Source organism: Phacochoerus africanus, chromosome 6 (genome assembly GCF_016906955.1).
Source record: "Phacochoerus africanus isolate WHEZ1 chromosome 6, ROS_Pafr_v1, whole genome shotgun sequence".
NCBI classification, from domain to species: Eukaryota; Metazoa; Chordata; class Mammalia; order Artiodactyla; family Suidae; genus Phacochoerus; species Phacochoerus africanus.
This window is the reverse complement of record NC_062549.1, coordinates 99617775-99641907: the sequence shown is the minus strand read 5'-3', so window position 1 is coordinate 99641907 and position 24133 is coordinate 99617775. Positions and strand designations below refer to the sequence as shown.

The window sequence follows — 24133 nt, the reverse complement described above, 5'->3', positions numbered from 1 at the left end:
AAATATTCTCATAACCCTCCTGTCTCCCAAACATCCTTCTTATCCCAACAGCTGCTCCCCCTTAATTCTCCAACTTAAACACAATTCCTACCCAGAACCAGGTTTTCCTCCCCTTTATCTTTTCCTCTCACCTACCCAATACCTCTTCAAACTCTTTCGAACTCTTCTGTTCTTTCACTTCCGGGTCATTCACTGTTGACATTTAAATATCTGAAAAATATATAAAGAAGAAAAAAGGCAGCCATTCATATCACCACCACCTTTTTAACTACGGTTAACATCTTTACATATTTTTCTTCAAATGTGTTTTAAGTTATTCTACTTTTGCAAAAAGTATAGATGCTTATTATACAAAATTCAAATGATGCAGAAAATCCAAATACGTAAAAATTTGAAACATCTGAAATTCAAAAGTTTTTGTGAACATTAGGTAAAGATTAATAGAATCATTTGTTATATCTACAGAAAGAAGAATATACATAAGTATCCTTTTCTAAAATTCAGCTCATACAGATGCCATTTTTCTTTTAAAATATTCAGTTTAATGGTACATGAATCTAATGGAAGGGAAAATACAAAAAAAAAATGAAGGAATTGTTGCATCTTCAATCAGATTGTTTATTATAAGAGCGATGCTTTTCTAGAAGACTCCTGTAAGGCTCATAATAATAATGATGTTGATGATGATAATTTAATTAAGGCCTTAAACTTTGGAAGGATTCTTTTCTTCTTTTTTTCTTTTTAGGGCTGTACCGGCGGCACATGGAGGTCCCCAGGCTAGGGGTCGAATCTGAGCTGCAGCTGCCGGCCTATGCCACAGCCACAGCAATGCCTGGTAGCCTGGTCTGAGCAGTGCCTTCCACCTACAGTGCAGTTCATGGCTATGCCGGATCCTTAACCCACTGATTGAGGCCAGGGATCGAACCCTCATCCTCATGATACTAGCTGGGTTCGTTACTGCTGAGCCACAGCAGGAACTCCTGGTCATTACTTTAAAAATCAAATTTCTTAAGATAAAATTTGGAAATAATCAAATGCATCTATTTCAAGTGTGATGACTTCCGACAAATGAATACACACACATGTCACCATTACGCTGTTTAAGAAAACAAAGAACATGTCCATTCCTCCAAAAATGTCCTCTTGTGCCCCTTTGCCTGTCCATCCCCCACCACGGCCAGAGCCAGGTCATCAGTGATCTAGTTTCTGTCCCTTTGGATTAGTTTTGCCTGTTCTAGAAATTCACATACTTGGAACCACACGGTGTGTAGCTGTCATCATTCAGCAGGATGTTTTTGAGATTAATCCGTATTGTTGCCAGGTATCAAGAACTTGTTTCACTTCATCGTATTCCTTGGGCTGAATACGTCACAATTATATCTGTTCACCTCTTGTTGGACATTTGAATTGTTTTCACTTGGGGGACTCTTATGAACAAAGCTGCTGTGAAGAAGTCCCTTTGGTGGGTCTATGTTCTGTAAATTCCACTTAAATTTTTTTATTCTTTAATACTGATTTATTTTGTGCGTGGATGTTACATTCACAAATACTTTTTTTTTTTTTTTTTTAATCTTACAAAAGCCCGAAGTACAAGCTTATCTTTGTTTCCTAGCTGGACATGTTTATTATAAGCCGCATACTATGCCAGGTGTATTGTTAGGTTATCTCATTCTACACAACACCTTCATGAGGTACTTATCATCATTTTCACATGACACTTGCAAAATTGGCCCAGCAAATTGAAGGAGTTGGTCCAAGGTCAAACAGAAGGCAAGTCCACGTGGCATCAGGACTGGAACGGAGGCTCCCCCCAAAGGTTGGCCTCCTAGCCACAGACCCAACCCAAGTCTCGGTAATAAGCTTGGTACGTCTGGTGGGCCCAGAAACCAGTATCCAAGCAGGCCCTGGCCACAGTGTTGCTTAGCTTCTTTTGGTCAGAAACTCCTGGATCAGGGATCCAGAGAATACTAGTGTGGGCAATTTCGAGACTAAGGAGATTGGTTAAAGACTCTAAAAACCCGTTTTCTCACAGTGAGGCACTGAAAGGTAACCTCAGTCTTGGTTCAGATATTCTGTATTTGAGCAAAGAAACCTCCCGCTGCTAGGGCGAGTAGGATGCACTACTATTCTTTCAATGACCCAAACATTCGATTGGCATCCTGTGCTTTTCAGTTGGTTTTCTTTGGTCCTAGCCTTAAGTATGGCCCCTCCTCACCCCATTCCCACTGCCAGCACCCCCCTTGGATCTCAGAGGCCTGCAGAGCCGAGCAGATCTGTGAGTACAGTCCCCGAGGTAGCCATGAGGGAGCGATAGTCCTTCTGTCCACAGCCCTGCCTTTTCTGAGTGGCCCTGACTTTGTGGATCAGAAGGGAGAGCGAAGCAAGAAGAGAAGAACGTATCCTGGGGAAACGGGTTGCCCAGCTGCAAAGCCCACGACTGCAAACACTGATTTCCTTCTAAACTGTAATCCAATATGCTCAGAGAGGGAAAATAAACTAAAATTACTTTTGACTGAAAAAAAATTTTTTGTATATTCCGACTGCCATTTAAAAGAGAAGGGATGTTAAAGAAACTTCCTAATTTATCAGCCTACTGAGGCATGTCAAGTGCAAATTGGAGGCTGAAAGCAAGCTAGTTTTATATGAAGGCAAGTAATAAGGGAAGGCCTGAGAGAAAAGATAGGGGGAGTGGGAGAGGAGACTGGAGCCAGAAATACGAAGCGGCTGCTGGGAGTGGGCAGAAGGAGTGGGTGGCATCTGGGGAATTTTCTGGCAATGTTTGCAAGGCAGCTGACACTCAAGAAATGAAGTCTGAGAAAAGATTAGATGGCAGGAAACCAGTAGAAGGAATGGCTAGTTGCAAACTCTCACAGCACAGGCAGATGAGAAACTGGACACTGGTGCCTCCCAATTTCTTGTGTTCCCTCCTGGAAAGACCACTGCATATTCTGGTTCAGACTCAGGTCTTACCTGAGTGGCCTACATATGCTGGATTACACAGAGTAAACACAGCAGCTTCAACATGGATGAAACAAAATGTACCAACAGGTGAGTGCAGGCATTATCGCTTCTACGCCAGGAAGGCAGTAATAAGATGCATATCCCAGCAAAGAATGAATCTTCTCAAAAAAAGGTTTTCTCCCAAAAGAATGTGGTCTCTGCTGCAGATAAATGGAAAACCTAGTACAAAGGCAATGAAAGCAACTACTAGCAGGAACTGACAAAAAGATACCACTTAGAGAAAGACCCAACGTCTGCGGGAAGTTGCTAGAAACCAGTACCAGTAGGGAATTTTATGGCTCCTACCCCTAAAAATTCTTTCAAAAATAAAGGTGAAAAACCACATTTACAGGCATCCAAATGCTGAAAGACGTATTCACCAGCTGACCCACACCACAAGAAAAGTTAAAAGAGTCCTCCAGGAAGAAAGAAACTCCCACCAGAGAGAAATCTCCATGTGCACAAAGGGATGAGGTACAGATGTGTTGAGTTACAGATCTATGGTCTAAAGCCTCCAGCAGTCGTGGCAATAACAGAAGTTACTTCTAATAAGCCAGTGAAGGTGAGGGAATGGAACCATATACAAAACCATGTAAACTCTTGTAAAACATTTGCGCTTCCAGAACTCTACAAGTAGGCATGTGGACAAGATGATGACTGCATTTCTTTGGTAATAATAAAAGTACGATTTGCAATAATAAAAGCATAGAAATAAATTCATTTTAAAGGTACATGTAAAGGGTTTAACAAATGCCAGTACAAATAATGGAGGGCAATTCATTGTTAAAAGGAACCCAGGGGGTAAGGATGAGAGGACGACTCCGCTGTTGCCAGGAATGCTGTATTTCAAGAGACCTGGTTTCCTCCAGAGGCCTTCTGTGAGGATAAGCGATGGTGTCGGGCAAAAGGGAGGAGATAACACCCCAAATTCACGCACAAGTGTTGTGCCAGGGAGAAAGCAGCCCATGCCACTTAGTTACACCTCCAAAGGCCCAAGGAAGCGTCCCTGGGTGGGCTCGAACCACCAACCTTTCGGTTAACAGCCGAACGCGCTAACCCATTGCGCCACAGAGACAGGCGGGAGGCCGCCCCCCGCTTCCTTCCCGTCAGAGCCACGAGTCTTTTGCCAGCTTGCGGGGCCGGCGCAAAGCATAGGAAAACTGGAGGAAAACGTGGGAAAGCCGTGTGTCGGGCGATTCCGAAGGCAGAAAGGCAGCTGACCGTCCCCACCGCGTCTTGCTCCACACCCGCCGCAGATGCCAGCGCCCGGGAGACGCCCGCGGCCGCAGCGTCCCGGGCTTGACCAAATGGGACCCCAGGGAAGCTGAATGCCCGGTGGGCTCAGGAATGGTTCTTCCAGGTCCTTGCCGCGCCTTCCCCCAACCGTCTGGCACAGGCCTCCCTCAGCTTGGCCGTGGAGGGAAAGAGGCAGGGGAGGCAGGAACAGAGCAACATTACTTCCCAGGAGGAGACCGGTGCAGAGACAAGGCCTGGATGCAGGGGAGATGAGAAATGCATCAGAATGGGGAGCGAATAACTCTGTCTTTATGCAGATTTTAACATCTACTATCTTCTCAGTAAAATACATTCTTAAACATGTGTTCATTTGTTGTAACAATGTATGGTGATTTTACCTTTTTCTGAAAATTATTTTTTAGCGCTTTTCCTTGGATGTGTTCATAAGTCATGAATTCACATTTTCGGAAGTTTTTTAATGTGTTAATTTTAAAATTTTACACTTATAGCATAAAGATTTTATATTTTGTTTACCTTTTTATGTGTATGTATAGTATATATATATATATACAGAACATTGTTTTCCCTGTATCAGGAGTTTCATGAAGATGTTTAAAAAAAAAACCCTGTGGAGTTCCCTTGTGGCTCAGCGGGTTAAGAACCCGATTAGTGTCCATGAGGATTCAGGTTCATCCCTGGCCTCACTCTGTGGGTTAAGGATCCGGTGTTGCTGTGAGCTGCGGTGTAGTTTGCAGACGTTTTTTGGATCCCATGTTACTGTGGCCGTAGGTGGGGGCGGAAAGGAAGGAAGGAAGGAACTTTGTGATTTAGTTTGTCCCATTAGATTTTGATGTCAACCATTCCTTCTTCTTCCTTAAATTTAGCAGATAGCTTTTCTGCTAATGCTTTAATGGAGTCCTTGCAGATATCTCTTAGTCCTACCATCTGACAAGAGGTGTCAGTAGAAATGCTTTTGAATTTAATCCAAAATTCATTGTTCGTTTATTAAATAGTGCCGATTCCTCCTCTACTCTTTTATTTTATTCTTTTTTTTTTTGTCTTTTTAGGGCAGCACCCAAGGCATATGGGAGGTTCCCAGGCTAGGGGTCAAATTGGAGCCATAGCTGCTGTCCTATACCACAGCCACACTGGATCTGAGCCATGTCTGTGACTATACCACAGTTCACAGCAACGTGGAATCTTTTACCAACTGAGTGAGGCCAGGGATCGAACCTGCATCCTCATGGATTCTAGTCATGCACCACAAGGGGAACTCCTATTTTTTAAATTTTTTTATAAAGCAATGCTTCTCCAGCAAGCCTGAGTGCACTGCCGCCTTCCCCACACAAGACTTGTCTCCAGCCACTCTTTGGGTCTTTTTCCTAGAAAGCTCCCATGTACGTGGAAGAATATTGGTACACTTTTCTCCTATTGATCCACCTCATGTCGGTGCCAACCGAAAATTGGCACTTGCCCTCTATCCCTACAAGGAAGTGAAGGTTGCATCTGCTAACCTTTGACATTCTCTGATAGAAGTTCTTCAAGTTTAATGACAAGCCTACATGTTTCCCCAGGGAGGGAAAAGAAGCCGCCACAACATTGGTCTTCAGAAAGAAGGTAATTAAGACACAATCTGGCCAATAATCCTTCTAAAGTAATTATTTATAACTACAATATTATACTCAGGATTTTCGTCCTACAGTATTAAAATGGTGTGGAAACAAAACAGAACTAGGGAGTTCCCATTCGTGGCGCAGTGGTTGGCGAATCTGACTAGGAACCATGAGGTTGTGGGTTCCATCCCTGGTCTTGCTCAGTGGGTTAACGATCCGGCGTTGCGGTGAGCTGTGGTGTAGGTTGCAGATGCGGCTCGGATCCCGGTTGCTGTGGCTCTGGCGTAGGCAGGGGGCTACAGCTCCGATTCGACCCCTAGCCTGGGAACCTCCATATGTCGCGGGAGCGGCCCAAAGAAATAGTAAAAAGACAAAACAAACAAACAAAAAACCCTAGAGAACCAAGTCTATCTAAAAGTTTTAATTTTTTTTCTTGTGGAAAAGTGACTTCACGACAGTCCTTGTGACAATGTAAGAATCTGGGAAAATCCTTGATGTTTTCTACCCTTGCAAGAAAAAAACACTACAGAACAGGCTTAAGTTTTAGAAAGAGTTGTGTCTGTGGTATCTGTACAAGGTACACAGATACTGAGAGTGGCTGCTGAGGGGGTGTCCCCATCAGTGGTTACCTTCAGAGCAGACTAGGCAGCCTTGGGTATCAGCATGGCCTAGGCAGCTGGAAGGCAGGTGCCCCCAAGATTCCATGACACTCCCACGTTCTGGTTCTGTTATTGCAACTCCACATGGTTACCTGGCACGCTGGGTCTTCCCTCTGGCACTCTTGTCAGAGCCTGACCTCTGAGCTTTGGCATCTGGTGCCTTATTTTTGTGGTTAAGGATTCTCAGTGTTGTGGAATGCTGACAAAGTCTGGCCCAAAAGTAAGTAACAAATTATATCTGCATTCTTTACACTTGTTTAAATATACTTTTTCACTGAATGAAATCCTGTTGAGGTATGATTAAATAGTATACAACTCACCCAATATAATTGTCTGCTTCAATAATTTTTTTAGTAATTCACCGGGCAGTGCAATCATTGCCATAAGCCATTCACTTGTTTTTAATTCATTATTTGTTTGGGTTTCTTCTCCCCAGGTTCTGGCTCTATTTCCACCACAAGCTTCAGCATGGCTGTATCTCTCACTACTCCCTCTGGTCTGAGAACAGACATGAATATCTTGGAAACCAACAGGTACTTGCGCTCCCAGCTGGAAAAAAGCAAACAGGACTTCAGAGACCTCACAGAGAAATTCCTCGCCTCTCAAGCTACTGCTTACTCCCTGGCCAACCAGCTGCAGAAATACAGTAAGTCCTACAGGGTGGAGGTCACCAAAGTGATACATGATTGCCAATCTTCCATCTGAGAAACTAAACACCCTCCAGACTTTATTCTTCTCTCTCCTTCATCAAGATAAATCTCATCCTTACTATACTCCTAGAAAGATAGAAGTGGGTATTTTACCCTCAATTTGCAGAGGATGGAATCACAGAAGCACTTAAGGAGTATTGTTTGCAGTGAGAGTATAGGAGGAATAGAGGCAAAGATCTTGGTTTGGGCACTAAACTTTCTTTGCTCTCTCAGGAACACATGTCAGATTCTACAAATATACAATATCATTGTTGGCTTAAACATCTCAGAAGTCATTTCAGACTTTTACGGAGCACCCATTTGAAAAGCACTGTGCTAGCGGCACTAGGGGAAGAAGTGGTGATAGGATACACTGCCTACCTTAAAGGAGCTTAATGCTGTTTGTACTCAACTGAACCACACATATCTGGAGATGAGAACATCAATAGCAGACACAGAGGGAAGTCCTGATGTCTGGAGAAAGACTCTTTTCCATGTAAGTTCCAAGAAGTCATTCCTCACACTCTGGTGAGACTGAGGGTATTCCCAGGAAAATCAGAGCCTCTGTAACACCTTTGCTCTCTCTCCCTGAATATGAACTTTGCAGACAACAAGCAAGTGGGCTTGGAGACAAATGGCCAAAATGAGAATGAGGCCATGTGGAGGGGACCTTCAGTCCCCATAGCAGGCCATGTCAGTGTAGGCTCGGGCCCTTCACTCTTCATGGTCAGCTTTCACATTTGGAAATCCACTCAACCATCCCAAACCTGTTCCCAGTTGAGGGAGTGTTGTGTCTTGAAAGAACAGAGAACACTCCAACTGAGAAGAAACAAATTAGGAGTCTTTAATACTGGCCAGGGCCATACACTGCCTATAAGCGGCTTGAGTGTGAAGCCCCGAACAAAGAAACGAACCGCATTTATAAAGGCAAACTTACATCCATGTTGGGGGGGGTGCGCATGCATAAGTAGGGGTACGAAAGCAAAGCGGCGGTTAAATTACTTTAAACCTTAACTAGTAATAGTGTTTAGGTTAATAATAATGATTTATGGTAAGGGCCGTATTTCCTGACTTCAAGCAGGCAGCTTATGCCGGCGCCAAAGAGGTAATTAGATGGGTAACCTTGTAGCATCTGCAGTCCTCCTTATCAGCTAACTTTGTTCTTCTAAGGAAGGGGGCTGCAGCCTGGAGACTTAGGTGCTGGGTTGGGTTGATTGCTTGACACCGGCACTGTGGAATGTTAACAAGGCCCAGGCTTATTTATGTTCTTCAGGAGGAGTGGAGTTGTAGTGACTGAGGAACATGGGAGCAAGGGTACGAGAGGGTCAGGAGTGTAAGGGAAGGATTCTTAGGGACGCAAGTTATTTGCTTTCAAATATCTGCAATTATTTTTCAATAAATCAATAGGAGATAAAATTTGCTATCCAACTTACTGACATAGACCAAAAAGTAAAAATGAAAGCCTATTTATTAAAGATGTGAAAAGGTGAAATTTGGGGTATGGGAATATAAGGTTTTTTGCTTTTGTTTTTTTACATCATTCATTGTGATCATAATACAGCTTTTTTGAAGCTGGAGAAGAAGAAAGATATCACCCAACATCTTCTTGTAAAGGTATTACTGTGTAGTGATTAAGAGCCTGTACCCTGGTGCCAGACTTCCTGAGTTCGCACCCAAGTTGTATATCTTTTATGTGCCTCAGTTTCCTCATCTGTAATGGCAATAGGAATGGTATCTGCCTCCTCAGGTAGTGGTGGTGATTACATGATAATGATTCTGGACAAACCACTAGAATAGTGCCTTGGCAAACACTATGTGTAAATCCTCCCTCCAACCTAACACAACACCTGTTAGCATTTGAGCATGTCTTTCAGACTTTTTTCATTTCATACCCATTTTTACATGATTGTAGCCAGATAAGCTTTTAAATCTTTGAGCTATTAGGGGATTACTGAAACTTTCCATATGGGGGAGAAGAACCATCAGCCCCACTGTCCTTGGAGCCTTCAGAAACACACAGGAAATTCCTACCCCATGACCCAGGGTAATGTATTACTTAAGAGGCTGCAAGCATTGGTAAAGTGGCTCAAGATTTGGAGTCAGAACTCAGGGTAAATAAATTCTGACTTTCCTTTGTTGCAGTTAAGTCATCTTAAACAAGTTGTTTTATTTGCCTTGGAGCCTCTCTTTCCTCAGCTCTAAAATGGGGAGGACCCAAAAGGCCATGCAGTTGGGAGCCTGAGAAATCAGATGTGGAAATCCCTGCATAGAGCCCGGTAACGGGCTTACATCCACCCTTGGGATGGACTCTGCCTCCTCCCTTGAAGGCAGTGACCAAGCAGCATGTCCAGCTTCCCCCTGAGGCAGCATCTCTGTTTTCTCAGAATGTGGAGAGTACAAAGACCTCATTGAATCTGTGCTGGAGGAGGAAGTGCTGTTTCAGGATGGAGAGCTGGCAGAGAAGATGAGACTGGCTGCAAGGCTTGGGTAAGGAGGTACCTGTGTGGGAAAGTGTGTGAAGTGGGGAAGCCTAAGCTGGAAGAATAAAGAGATAATTTGTACCAGGAGACGAGCAGAAATGTAGCCGGTAGGCACAGAATTAGACAAAAGACAGCTTGTGGGCCTGTGGGAACTGGATGGGGGCCTAGTTAGCCCTCTAGATTCACCCTTAAATAATGCATGAATAAAAGGGAGACGGACGCCTGGGTTAAAAGACTAGCAACATGGCTTCTAGCTTTGTGACCTTGGGCAAATTTACTTAACTTTCCTCAGTTACCTGAGCCACCTCATTTGTAAGATGAAAATACCAACAGTCTACCTTAGAGGGTTATGAAGATTAAATGTGATTACAAGTAGTTAGAAGCATCTCATACATGCATGAACAAATATTTGCTGTAATTATTATACTTGTTCTTAGTTTTTATAGGTTTGGTAATTATTGCCTTTTAAAAAATGTTAGATCTAATTTTTATTGTATGGCACACATGTGAGGACAGGATGCTGCACATACAACTATAGATCACTTATGGAAAATAGGCTGTTTTTTTAGAAAAAGTGCAACCTTTTTAGCTACACAGTCCCGACTTGGGAAATTCACACTGGCAAGGGAGTCTTGGCCTCTAAGAAGGCTTGGCTTTTTTTTTCTTTTCTTTTTTAGGGTCATACCTGTGGCATATGGAGTATCCCAGGCTAGGGGTTGAATTGGAGCTGCAGCTGCTGGCCTATGCCACAGCCACAGCAACGCCAGACCAGAGCCACATCTGCAACCTATACCACATCTCACAACAACGCAGGATACTTAACCCACTAAGCAAGGTCAGGGATCGAACCTGCGTCCTCATGGATATTAGTCAAGTTTGTTAACCACTGAGCCATGAAGGAAGCTCCCCCTTTTTTTTCGGGGGGGGGGTGCCCTAGTGCCATATGGAAGTTTCCTGGCCAGGGACTGAATCTGAGCCACAGCTGCAACCTATGCCACAGCTGCAGCATTGGATCCTTAACCCACTGCGCTGAGCCTGGGATTGAACCAGTGCCTGCCCAGAGACAAGCTGTATCATTAACCCACTGTGTCACAGTGGGAACTCCTGAGAGTGGCTTCTTGATATGGCTGCCCCAAGTTTCTGCTGCCTTAGGCCTGGGCCTCTGTAAGACTAGACCCCTGGGGTGGTGGCATCCTAGGGAACTGGGAGGACCTCTGCTCTTGGCAGGCCTGGGGCCTGGCCTTGGCTGGCAAAGAGACATTCTGAATTTCCAACTTACTCCAAAGTGACTTTTTTTTTTTTTTTTTCTTTTTAGGGCTGCACCTGAGGCATATAGAAGTTCACAGGCTAGGGGTTGAATGGGAGCTGCAGCTGCTGGCCTATACCACAGCTACAGCAATGCAGGATCTGAGCCCAGTCTGCGATCTACACCATAGCTCATGGCAATGCCAGATCCTTAACCCAATAAGTGAGGCCAGGGATGGAACCCACATCCTTATGGATACTATTTGGGTTCATTACTGCTGAGCCACAATGGGAACTCCCCAAAGTGCCTTTCATAATAAAAATGGTCTTCCTCCCCAAGTTTGATTTTTTTTTTCTCTAAGTATCAGACTATTAGCTGATTAAGAGTATTAGCTGGTAGGGCTATCAGGTAGATAGATAATTGAGCTGCTTTTGCCTACAAAATGAATTATTAACTTGCTGAAGATCAGCATTGCTCATCCTTAGAGGGTTTCAAATCCAAGGTAGATTGTGACATTCAAGACATCTTCTAACCCTTGGTTGAAGTGAAATCTGAGAAGCTCAAATGTGGAAAACCTACTAAAGCAGAGATACTAAAGCAGAGATTAAAGAAAGTCTGAAGCCACTGTTTCTTCCTAGTCTGTGCCTTCACCTCCTCTGACATGTTATAGGAGCTCTAAGGAATAGAGTTTGAAAGATGATCTGTAGGAGATGACTTAGTAAGGAGGAGATTCAGGCAAGAGGTGGGGTAGATGACTGTAAATGTCTAGTCTGGCATTAGAATTATGTGGTTCTAAGTATTAACTGATGGCTTACTTGTGTGTGTACACTCCATTGAGTACTGTCAGCTGGGTAATTCAGCACTGCTTCTAGACTCACAGAGCTCACATTCTAGATTGACTCTATGAGAAATAGTGTACAATAATTTAAAAACTGTGAAATCCCACATAGTGTGATGCATTTGTTACTCAGAACTTTACTTAAGTACCTCTTTACTCATTATGGCTTATCTTCCTGTCATTCAAAAGATTGCTCTTCAACTTGACCCTTTCACTGAATTTTCTTTTGATCCTTTCAATTAATATCGGACTTACCTGTCCAACACTTCTGTATTTGCCCCCCCCCCCATTTTCTACGTAATGCTTGATGATGTATATGATATTGAAAGAGATATAGGCTGGGAGTTTGCATCGTGGCTCAGTGGTTAATGAATCCGACTAGGAACCATGAGGTTGTGGGTTCGATCCCTGGCCTCACTCAGCGGATTAAGGATCTGGTGTTGCTGTGACCTGTGGTGTAGGTTGCAGGTGTGGCTCAGATCCCGTGTTGCTGTGGCCCTGGCGAAGGCCCGTGGCTACAGCTCTGATTAGACCCCCTAGCCTGGGAATCTCCATATGCCACAGGTGCGGACCAAAAAAAAAAAAAAAAAAAGACGTAGGCTGAAGTGAGGAACTGAAGGGACTTTTTAAAAAGCAAAGTTAAATAAAAAACAAGAAACAAACCCAATGCCATTTCTTCATTCCTTCTGCCACGGGCAAGGCACACAACCTGTGCAAGATTTCAGCATGGGGTCTTTCTCATGAGTAATCTAAGAGAGATCGCCGCTGAAATTCTCATAACATATAATTCATGACATTCACCTTTACATTTTACTTTTCTTTTCCACCTTAGGGAATATGATCCCCTAATTCAAGCTCAGGCCCGAGAACTGACCCACTTACGACAAAAGATACAGGAAGGGGAAAGTGTGTGTTATCTTTTCACACAGCATATAAAGAATACAGCCAAGTCTTTTGAGATTCTCCTCAGGAGCAGTGACCTTACCTACCACCAGGGACAGAAATTCTGTGAGCTACTGGCTCAAGGAAGTCACCTGGCAGAAAGACTTGCCAGCAAACTCACCATTGGTAAGTTGGCTTAAAGGCTTTGAAGACCCTTCGCTTCTCCCAAGGTCCTAGCCTCACATAAGACTCCATGTCTCCATGATTCTAAGAGTGACTTTTTAGCCAGATATCCTGCTGTTTTGTGTCAGTCTAAGCCAAAGGATAGTGATGTTATCAGCTAGAAATACCTGAGCATCCTCACCTGTGCCTGAGATGAACCCCCACAGACATTTCCCTTTTTGGAGCCAATGTTGTGGCTGGACAAACCCTTGTGGTTCTTATTATGATTGCAAGATGTGCCTCAGCAACAATCATCAGGGAACTTTGAAAAACACAAAGTATATTACTCATACCTCCTGGAGGCATGAGTAATAACCTGGAGCCACACAGCAAGCTCACATGTAGAGAAAGAGAGAGCACAGGCCTGAGGTTCTGCTTAGTTTGGGTTGAGGGTGGGGTGCCTAAGATTTTGTGGGTTCACTCTTTATCGGTAAACTTAAAATAAGAGTGGGAATTAAAGGGCAGGAAGGAAAAACAAGCGGTCAGACTTCGGTTATCTAAATCTATCAGGGATCACTAAAAAAACCTTCAGAGATAGGGTGCCGGGGCCAGCTCAGCAGGATGGAGCTGGAGAACGGGTGCTGTGGACCTTAAGGAAAAATAGTTAACATAAAACAAGACACAGAGACATTTATCTTAAGTAAAGGTGGGAGCCAGGGAACTCAAGGTCTCAGGGACCAAGAGCGTGGGGGACTCAAGGTCTCCGGGATCAAGAGCGCCTGCCTCAAGAAACCACACTGCTTTTATTGTGAGATTAAGTGAGGAGTGGCTATGGGTGGATGATACAGGGTTTGTTTGCTATTATATAAGTTCTTTTACTATTTAGAAAGCCACTTAGGTGGTAAAGGGTTAAGCTCTTACTCTGACCTCTAGGCACATAACAGTTAAGTCACTTATGCCTTTAGGTCTTTGCTCTTAAGCTTAAGTCATTTACCAGCACTGTGACTGTTTCTCCAAGAAGGAAGATGGGATAAAATAAGACAAGAAGATGGGATAAAGTAAAGAAGGACAAGATGGAGTTTTCAAGGAAACATGTCTTGCAACAATAGGGCACCTTGCCTCTTGATCTACTCCTGTAGCTGCCCATGTGATTCTTTGAGATCGTTGTATTTGAAATGGATGCCTCAGGAACCAATAGCTTAATATCAGGCACTAGGGTTACAGTTTTAAAGAAAGCAGACTGTCATGTGCTTATATTACACCTACCTTTCACATCATTCTGGGGACCATGATGATATCAAGACTGGTGGGGAGTGAGTACAATGGAGAATACACAGGGCTGGAGGCCACATTATTATAACTGCCTCATCACAGGCTTTTGGGGCAGAAGGCAGAAGCCATCTAATCATTTTTGGATTTTGTGGTTTTGTTTTTTTTGTTTGTTTTCTTTCTGTTTTTTTGTTGTTGTTGTTGCTTTTTCGGTTTTTTTGGCTGCATCCGAGGTAGAAGTTCCAGGGTGAGTGATCAAACTCACACCATAGCCGTGACCTGAGCCACAGCAGTGACAATGCCAGATCCTTAACTGGCTAAGCCACCAGGGAACTCCCCATTTTCTTTGGTTCGTTTTTAAGGATAATTGATATACAATAAAATGACCCATTGTAGTATCAGTTCTGTGAGTTTTAAAAAGATGCATACTGTGGTATAAGCACCAACCACCACAATCAAGATGTGGAACAGCTCCATCTCCCCTAAAAATTCCCTATGCCTCCTTTGTAGTCAGCCATTTTCCCCAAACCTAGCAACCACTGGAACAATTTTCTGTCCCTTTAGATTATTCATCTTCAGAATGTGAGTAGTTCGCTTCTTTTATATTGCCGAGTACTATTCTATTATAGGAGTACACCACATTTTTTGGTTTATCCATTCACCCACTGAAGGACATTTAGAATATTTCAGTGTGGAGCAATTATGACTAATAGCTGTTAAAATTCATATTACATATTTTTCTGTGAAAATACATTTTCACTTCACTTGGGTAAATATCTAAGTGTGGAATTGCTGTATCATAGAGTAAGTATATGTTTAACTTATAAGAAACTGTGAAACTGTTTTCCATTGTGCCTATGCCATTTCACATTCCTCCCAGCATTGAGTCAGAGTTCTGTACTCCAGTACCAGCTCTTGATATTTTAAAGTTGCTCATATTTTGCATTTTGTCTTTTTGGCAATTTTAATAGGTGTGTGGTGGCATATCATTGTGGTTTTAATTGGCATTTGCCTAATGACTAACACTTTTAAGGATCTTTTCATATGCCTGTTGACCATCCATATATCTTTGGTAAAGTGAGTGTTAAACTGTTTTGTCCATTTTATTTATTTTTATTTATTTATTTATTCTGGCTGCACCCACAGCATATGGAAGTTCTGGGGACAGGGATTAAACCTGCACCACAGTGGGTACCCGAGCCACAGCAGTGACAATGCAGGATCCTTAATCACTATGTCACCAGGAAACTCCTGGAAATTCTTTCTTAGCAGGCAATCAACCCCTGCTGAGTTCAGATTGCAAGTTCTGTCCCACTTTCTATGGGCAGTAGTTACAATGCCTGTTTACTAGTGCTCAGTGCCTTTGCTGTGTTGTTTGGGTCAGTCCAGCAAATATGTCACTTGGATTTTGTCTGGATTAGCTAGTGGTTTATAAGGTAATTTAGTTCTTTACTCCTCTGCCATGATTCCTTGGGTGTGTTCCATACATGTTCAGTTTGGGAATGAGGGGACTTTTGACAGTTCATAGACACTCTCCAGCCTCTTCCCTCTCTGGTATTTCTTTCCAGTTCCCAAGGCTTCCTTTTCCAAGTCCCTCTCTTTGGAAAGATTGGGTTCTCTCAGTCATGTCTCCTCTACTGCTGTGCTGTAGTTCCACACAACTGGGGCATTTTAGCAGTGCGGAGGCAAGAAAATTGAGAAAAGAAAAAAAGGAGGGGACACTCTTCACACTTTTCAGACAATAGGTCCCTTTTTGACCACAAAAGTAGATGCTTGTTTGTAGTTCAGATCTCTATTCAGCTGCCTTGACAATACAGTTCTGCAAGTAGTCTGGTCAGTCTTTGGGTGGAGTCAGGAGAAGGAAAAAAATAAATGGAAAAGAAGGGAAGATTCTTTTCAGACTCACCAGCATGCAGAGGTCCCTTAGTCCAATCATTTGGTTAGAAAGAGGTGGTTTCTCCTGAATATTTTCTCCTAAGAGGCTGCTGCAGGTTCTGAGTGAGAACGGTAATGGGTAATGGATAATTTCACCTTGTGGTAAAAATAAAGGTTACAGCTGAAGTACAGAGGCATCTGGGCAAGTGTCCTGTAGGCTGGGAACAGGGCATTTTATTATTATTATTTTTTTTTTTGTTTTTTTTGCTATTTCTTGGGCTGCTCCCGCGGCATATGGAGGTTCCCAGGCTAGGGGTCGAATTGGAGCTGTAGCCCCCGGCCTAAGCCAGAGCCACAGCAACGCGGGATCCGAGCCGCGTCTGCAACCTACACCACAGCTCACGGCAACGCCGGATCGTTAACCCACTGAGCAAGGCCAGGGCTTGAACCCACAACCTCATGGTTCCTAGTCGGATTCGTTAACCACTGCGCCACGACGGGAAGTCCGGAACAGGGCATTTTATTTTTATTTTTTATTTTTATTTATTTATTTATTTATTTTTAAATTTATTATTATTTTTTCCCACTGTGCAGCAAGGGGGTCAGGTTATCCTTACATGTATACATTACAATTACATTTTCCCCCACCCTTTCTTCTGTTGCAACATGAGTATCTAGACAAAGTTCTCAATGCTATTCAGCAGGATCTCCTTGTAAATCTATTCTAAGTTGTGTCTGATAAGCCCAAACTCCCGATCCCTCCCACTCCCTCCCCCTCCCATCAGGCAGCCACAAGTCTCTTCTCCAAGTCCATGATTTTCTTTTCTGAGGAGATGTTCATTTGTGCTGGATATTAGATTCCAGTTATAAGTGATATCATATGGTATTTGTCTTTGTCTTTCTGGCTCATTTCACGCAGTATGAGGTTCTCTAGCTCCATCCATGTTGCTGCAAATGGCATTATGTCATTCTTTTTTATGGCTGAGTAGTAGTCCATTGTGTATATATACCACATCTTCCGAATCCAATCATCTGTCGATAGACATTTGGGTTGTTTCCACGTCCTGGCTATTGTGAATAGTGCTGCAATGAACATGCGGGTGCACGTGTCTCTTTTGAGTAGAGTTTTGTCCGGATGGATGCCCAAGAGTGGGATTGCGGGATCATATGGAAGTTCTATGTATAGATTTCTAAGGTATCTCCAGACTGTTATCCATAGTGGTTGTACCAGTTTACATTCCCACCACCAGTGCAGGAGGGTTCCCCTTTCTCCACAGCCCCTCCAGCACTTGTTATTTGTGGATTTATTAATGATGGCCATTCTGACTGGTGAGAGGTGGTACCTCATAGTAGTTTTGATTTGCATTTCTCTTATAACCAGCGATGTTGAGCATTTTTTCATGTGTTTGTTGGCCATCTGTATATCTTCTTTGGAGAAATGTTTATTCAGGTCTTTTGCCCATTTTTCCATTGATTGATTGGCTTTTTTGCTGCTGGGTTGTATAAGTTGTTTATATATTCTAGAGATTAAGCCCTTGTCGGTTGCATCATTTGAAACTATTTTCTCCCATTCTGTAAGTTTGTCTTTTTGTTTTCTTTTTGGTTTCCTTTGCTGTGCAAAAGCTTTTCAGTTTGATGAGGTCCCATGGGTTTATTTTTGCTCTAATTTCTATTGCTTTGGGAGACTGACCTGAGAAAATATTCATGATGTTGATGTCAGAGAGTGTTTTGCCTATGTTTTCTTCTAGGAGTTTGATGGTGTCCTGTCGTATATTTAAGTCTTTCAGCCATTTTGAGTTTATTTTTGTGCATGGTGTGAGGGTGTGTTCTAGTTTCATTGCTTTGCATGCAGCTGTCCAGGTTTCCCAGCAATGCTTGCTGAATAGACTTTCTTTTTCCCATTTGATGTTCTTGCCTCCCTTGTCAAAGATTAATTGACCATAGGTGTCACGGTTTATTTCCCGGTTCTCTATTCTGTTCCATTGGTCTGTCTTGTCTGTTTTGATACCAGTACCACACTGTTTTGATGACTGTGGCTTTGTAGTATTTCTTGAAGTCTGGGAGAGTTATGCCTCCTGCTTGGTTTTTGTTTCTCAGGATTGCTTTGGCGATTCTGGGTCTTTTGTGGTTCCATATAAATGTTTGGATTGTTTGTTCTAGTTCTGTGAAAAATGTCATGGGTAATTTGATAGGGATTGCATTGAATCTGTAGATTGCTTTGGGTAGTATGGCCATTTTTACAATATTGATTTTCCCAATCCAGGAATATGGAATATCTTTCCATTTCTTTACATCTTCTTTGATTTCTTTGATTAAAGTTTTATAGTTCTCGGCATATAGGTCCTTTACCTCCTTGGTCAGGTGTATTCCGAGGTATTTGATTTTGTGAGGTGCAATTTTGAAAGGTATCGTATTTTTGTATTCCTTTTCTAATATTTCATTGCTGGTATACAGAAATGCAACTGACTTCTGAATGTTAATCTTATATCCTGCTACTTTGCTGAATTTATGAATCAGTTCAAGTAGTTTTGGGGTTGAGTCCTTAGGGTTTTCTATGTATAGTATCATGTCATCTGCATACAGTGACAGTTTTATCTCTTGTCTTCCTATATGGATGCCTTTTATTTCTTTTGTTTGTCTAATTGCTGTGGCTAGGACTTCCAAAACTATGTTGAAGAGCAGTGGTGAGAGTGGGCATCCCTGTCTTGTTCCAGATTGGAGTGAGAAGGCTTTCAGTTTTTCCCCATTGAGTATTATATTTGCTGTGGGTTTCTCACAAATGGCTTTGATTATATTCAGGAATGGTCCCTCTATACCCACTTTGGCGAGGGTCTTGATCATGAATGGATGTTGGACTTTGTCAAATGCTTTTTCTGCGTCTATTGAGATGATCATATGATTTTTGACTTTTTTTTTGTTAATGTGGTGTATGATGCTGATTGATTTGTGTATGTTGAACCATCCTTGTGAACCTGGGATGAACCCTACCTGGTCATGGTGTATAATTTTTTTGATATGTTGTTGGATTCGGTTGGCTAAGATTTTGTTGAGAATTTTTGCATCTATATTCATCAATGATATTGGGCGATAGTTTTCTTTTTTGGTGGTATCTCTGTCTGGTTTTGGAATGAGGGTGATGGTGGCATCATAGAATGTCTTTGGGAGTATTCCTTCTTCTTCAACCTTTTGAAAGAGTTTAAGGAGGATGGGCACCAGTTCCTCTTTATATGTTTGATAAAATTCACCTGTGAAGCCATCTGGTCCTGGACTTTTATTTGTAGGGAGTGATTTTATGACCTCTTCAATTTCATTTCTAGTGATCAGTCTGTTCAGTTGGTCTGTTTCTACTTGATTCAGTTTTGGCAGGCTGTAAGATTCTAGAAAATTGTCCATTTCTTCCAGATTGTCAAACTTGTTGGCATATAGTTGTTCATAGTATTCTCTTATGGTTTCTTGTATTTCTGCTGTATCCGTTGTGATTTCTCCTTTTTCATTTATAATTTTGGTTATTTGGGTTCTTTCTCTCCTCTTTTAGTGAGTCTGGCCAGGGGTTTGTCAATTTTGTTCACCTTTTCAAAGAACCAGCTCTTGGTTTTATTAATTTTCTCTATTGTTTTTTGAGTCTCTATTTTATTGATTTCTTCTTTGATCTTTATAATTTCCTTCCTTCTGCTGACTTTAGGACTTTTTTGTTCTTCTTTTTCTAATTCATTTAGGTGGAGGGTTAAGTTGACAATTTGGGATCTTTCTTCTTTTTTGAGAAAGGCCTGTATTGCTATAAATTTCCTTCTGAGCACTGCTTTCGCAGCATCCCATAGGTTTTGAGCGGTTGTGTCTTCATTATCATTTGTTTCAAGGTAGTTTTTAATTTCCTTCTTGAGTTCCTCATTGACCCATTGGTTTTTTAGTAGCATGTTGTTTAGTCTCCATGCAGTAGGTTTTTTCTCTTTCCTTTTCCCATGGTTGATTTCTAATTTCATGGCATTGTGGTCAGAGAAGATACTTGAGATAATTTCTATGCTCCTAAATTTATTGAGATTAGCTTTGTGTCCCAATATGTGGTCGATTCTTGAGAATGTTCCATGAGCATTTGAGAAGAATGTGTATTCTGACTTTTTTGGATGTAGTGTCCTGAAGATATCAATTAAGTCTAACTTTTCTATTGTTTCCTTTAGGATCTCTGTTGCTTTATTGGTTTTCTGTCTAGAGGATCTGTCCGTTGATGTGAGGGGGGTATTAAGGTCTCCTACTATGATTGCATTCTCATCAATATCTCCGGAACAGGGCATTTTAAACCATTTGCCTTGAATCTGTAGCAGATGTCATGGTAATGATTCACCACACCAGCGACAGTTCAGTGCTTGTTGCTCAGCAAAGCTTGCCAGGCTACTTCTCTAAAGACACAACCTGAGCCCTCCTGGAATAATTCTCCCAGAGCGTTCTGAATATATGTGGAGTATTATGTCTCTGGTCATACAGAGATTTTTTTTTCTTTTTCTTTTTAAGGCTGCACCTGTGGCACATGGAAGTTCCCAGACCAGGGGTCAAATCGGAGCTGCAGCTGCCAGCCTATGCCATAGTCATAGCAACATCATGTCCAAGGTGCATCTGCCACCTTCACTGCACCTTGCGGCAAAGCTGGATCCTTAACCCACTGAGGGAGGCCAGGGCTCGAACCTGCAACCTCTAGGAGACTATGTTGGGTTCTTAAACCACTGAGCCACTATGGGAACTCCAGAGACATATTTGTAATGTATGAAATGGGACCCGCTTGGTTCACTGCTAGCTCTTTCTATTTTTGGTTCACAGAAAATCATGATGATAGGAAGGTTGACCATGGACAGGAGCCACTGGCACCCAGGTAACTCTGAATGAGCAAAGGGCTGATGATGGAATGGTGAAATCTAGAGAGGATTCCAGAAGCAAAAAACCAAGAGGCCAAAGGTCCCAGATCCAGGAAAAACCAGAAACCACTGAGTATACCTATTTCACTTGTTCACCATATAATAATGTGTCCTTTTAAACAATGTAATCTGTTCTCTTTGTAGTTCTTGTGTTGGTTACCATTTTCTGGTAATTCCTCTAGTTTAGTTAACTAGAGTCAGTCTGACCAAAGGTAACCAGCCAGAGATCCCTGTTTTCTAAAAAGCTGTATGGGTAGAAACTAAAGTGAGATGACTACCTTGTTTCTGCACAGTTGTCCTGAGGTATGTGGGCAAATATTTCATAGCCAGAAATATCCTGAAAAATAAAGCCAATGCATATCAAATGTTTAGAGTCGGAGTTCCCGTCATGGTGCAGTGGTTAACGAATCCGACTAGGAACCATGAGGTTGCAGGTTCCATCCCTGCCCTTGGTCAGTGGGTTAAGGATCTGGCATTGCCGTGAGCTGTGGTGTAGGTTGCAGACACGGCTCGGATCCCGAGTTGCTGTGGCTCTGGCGTAGGCCGGTGGCTACAGCTCCAATTGGACCCCTAGCCTGGGAACCTCCCATATGCCGAGGGAGCGGCCAAAGAAATGGCAAAAAGACAAAAAAAAAAAAAATGTTTAGAGTCAGAGAGAGGTCTAAGCTGCAAGAGCCCTAAGAGGTTACATTGCATCAGGGGCCAGTAATCAATGGACCCCTTCATGTACTAGTGCATAAAATTTGTCCACAGCATTTGAGAGCCAATATTATAGGTCTCTGTGTGTCCTGTGTATCAGAGCATATTTTAGAGAGTAGCTAAGGCCAGTTTCTCACCCACACATTATGAGGTCAGTACACTGAACACCTGCTGCTCTCTCTCCGACATCAACTCTAGGCACACTACATGACTAGTCAGAAGTGCATCGTTATGCTTTCTCTGGGCCCCTTTGGTTTCTGGTGCCTCTTCCGTGAGCTTCAGATCAGGACCAGCTGTGAGGCTATGGTTCCCGGTCGCCTTAGTTTGATCTCCTGTCTTGCCTGCCCACCCATCCCCCTCTCCCTGCCTCACAGCATCAGCAGTTGGCTCCAGGAGGAAGAAGTGAATGAAGTCCCGGAGGACTCACTAGATGAAAGGTATCTGACTCGTTCCAGTTGCCATGACTCCCACCAGACCTCCAGCAGCAATGCTTTTGTGTGTGATGTGCAGGAAGCCAGCTCTGCTTCGGATGTGGCCAGTGAGTAAGCCCAATACAAAGAGAACAAAACTCCAACAATCAGAAGACTGAATACTAAAACTCCAGTAGCTTCTACATGCTCACTAACTCTGTTTAGGCTGATTGAGACCATCTCTGCAGTAGGCCTTAAAATTAACCTTGAAAAAGTGATTAGGGAGTTCCTGTTGTGGCTCAGTGGGTTAAGAACCTGACGTAGTATCTGTGAGGATTCAGTTCTGATCCCTGGCCTCGCTCAGTGAGTTAAGGATCCTATGTTGCCGCAAGCTGCAGTGTAGGTCACAGGTGCAGCTCAGATAAGGCATTGCTATGGTTGTGGCGTAGGCCAGTAGCTGCAGCTCCAATTCGACCCCTAGCCCATGAACTTCTATATGCTGCATGTGTGGCTGTAAAAAGAAAAATATTTTAAAAAATAAAAAAAGAAAAGAAAAAGTGATTAGGCTACACACAGTTCTGGGACTAAGTTTTAAGTGCAGGTCCCTGGTGGGTCAGATCATGTGAGTTGTTCCTGGCCTACACCTCACCTCTGTCTCTCTGGGCCCCTCTGGCATATATGAGCTGAGGAGCTCCAAGAAAACCAGACGCAGAGTGAAGGAATCATGGCAAACTCTCTGCTACCCTTCAACGTATACAGAATCGGTCTAGCAAACCTCTCTTTCTAAAATGAAGCATGTGAGCATCCCTGAAATGTTCTTTCTAATTACAGCTCCTGAAAGGTGTCTCGTAAGCTTTTCTACCTGTCCAAGAATATTGGCCATGTTGTCCATATTTAAGGTCCAATTATCATTGTCCCTGAGTGTAAGCACCAGTCTCCATCTCCCTCGGGTAGCTTGCCTCCCCATAGGGTTCCATCTTAGCACTAGAATATCAGGTGGTGTCCCTAAAGACAGGGCTCTGATCTTGACAACCTTTGGGCAACTGGCCAAGGTTCCCATTTTTGGGCAACACCAAAGTTGCTTTTGTTGCTGTTTTTCTTGTGGCATGTGGAAGTTCCCAGGCTAGGGGTTGAATCAGAGTTGCAGCTGCCAACCTACACAATGCCAGATCCCAGCAGCATCTGTGACCTACACCATAGCTCACTCCAGTGCTGGATCCTTAACCCATTGAGCAAGGCCAGGGATCCAAGCTTTGTAACCACTGAGCCAGAGAAGGCAAAAAAATGGCTCTAAAAAGCAAAGCAAAACAAAACCAAAACACCTCAACTTTCATCTTCTATCTGCTACTTGACTGACTTTCCTCTGGGGACAATAGTTTAGATTGTTAGAGAACCATATGTTTTCTAATCTCTTCTAGAAAAGAGAAAGGGACTATCTTAATTTGCTCACTGTTAACTGAGTTTTTTATAGTGAGAGTAGCCACATTCAGTTTTGTCTTCTTGCCAGTGGTGGGTATAAGTACATGACTTTCCTTACTCAGTCCATTCCCTCACAAAGGCATCGTCATTCCTGTTTCCTATTTCATCCTGAGGTGCAGAGGGAGGTGTCTAGTCATCTTTTAAAGATGTTCGGCAATAAATCTGGTGGGAGAGGTTTTTAGTAGAGGGGAATACCTTCCTAGTCCCCAAAAATCATCCCAAAGAGGTGCCCACTCCTTTCCCAGTGCTAGACAAGCCCTACTCAGAGGGCTTCAGTATTTTCCCACCTCATGTCAACCTCCCCTAAACTTCCCATATCCCCGTGGAGGAGGTGGCCTTATGGGGTGAAGTTAGCACTGGGCCATGCTCTGTTGGAAAGCCTAAGGGATCTTAAAGGAATTTACCTGGTGTGCCCTGACAAGAAGATGAAGTGGCAGAAGAATGATGTGAGGCAGAATCTTCCTGAGAGGCCCCAGTCACTTCATTAGTGACAAGGATTCTCTGTCTTCTCCCTCATTCCATGTCCTGGGGGAGTAGCTGCAGTAGATGAGATCCAGGACCTGCACCAGCACTTGATGGAAACCCTTTTCACCAATGCCTGCCTTTGAGAAAGAGCTGGAACATCATCTAGCATTTCTGACCAAGGAAATGGCAGAGGAGGCCCAAGTTTGCCTGTTTCTGGAAATGTGTAT

The 24133-nt window shown here is 43.0% G+C and overlaps 1 protein-coding gene and 1 non-coding gene across 2 annotated transcripts; one reads left to right on the top strand and one right to left on the bottom strand.

Moving 5' to 3' along the window:
* Positions 1-4001: 4001 nt before the first annotated feature.
* Positions 4002-4075, bottom strand: TRNAN-GUU (transfer RNA asparagine (anticodon GUU)). The gene has a single exon. It is a non-coding gene; the product is annotated as a tRNA-Asn (tRNA).
* A 2496-nt stretch (positions 4076-6571) lies between these two features.
* On the top strand, positions 6572-22098 carry LOC125128727 (neuroblastoma breakpoint family member 6-like protein). Its single transcript, XM_047782902.1, has 6 exons — positions 6572-6728; positions 7012-7154; positions 9582-9684; positions 12594-12829; positions 20759-20810; positions 21927-22098. Exons 2-6 carry the CDS (start codon positions 7019-7021, stop codon positions 22096-22098), a joined length of 699 nt encoding a protein of 232 aa, XP_047638858.1. The 5' UTR covers positions 6572-6728; positions 7012-7018.
* The last annotated feature ends 2035 nt before the right edge of the window (positions 22099-24133 follow it).

Bases quoted from the DNA above. Each gene is read 5' to 3' on its own strand.
- LOC125128727 (XM_047782902.1), top strand. From the start codon at position 7,019: ATGAATATCTTGGAAACCAACAGGTACTTGCGCTCCCAGCTGGAAAAA. The intron at 12,830-20,758 runs GTAAGTTGGCTT...TTTGGTTCACAG, and splicing joins TGCCAGCAAACTCACCATTG to AAAATCATGATGATAGGAAG. The intron at 20,811-21,926 runs GTAACTCTGAAT...CCTGCCTCACAG, and splicing joins CAGGAGCCACTGGCACCCAG to CATCAGCAGTTGGCTCCAGG.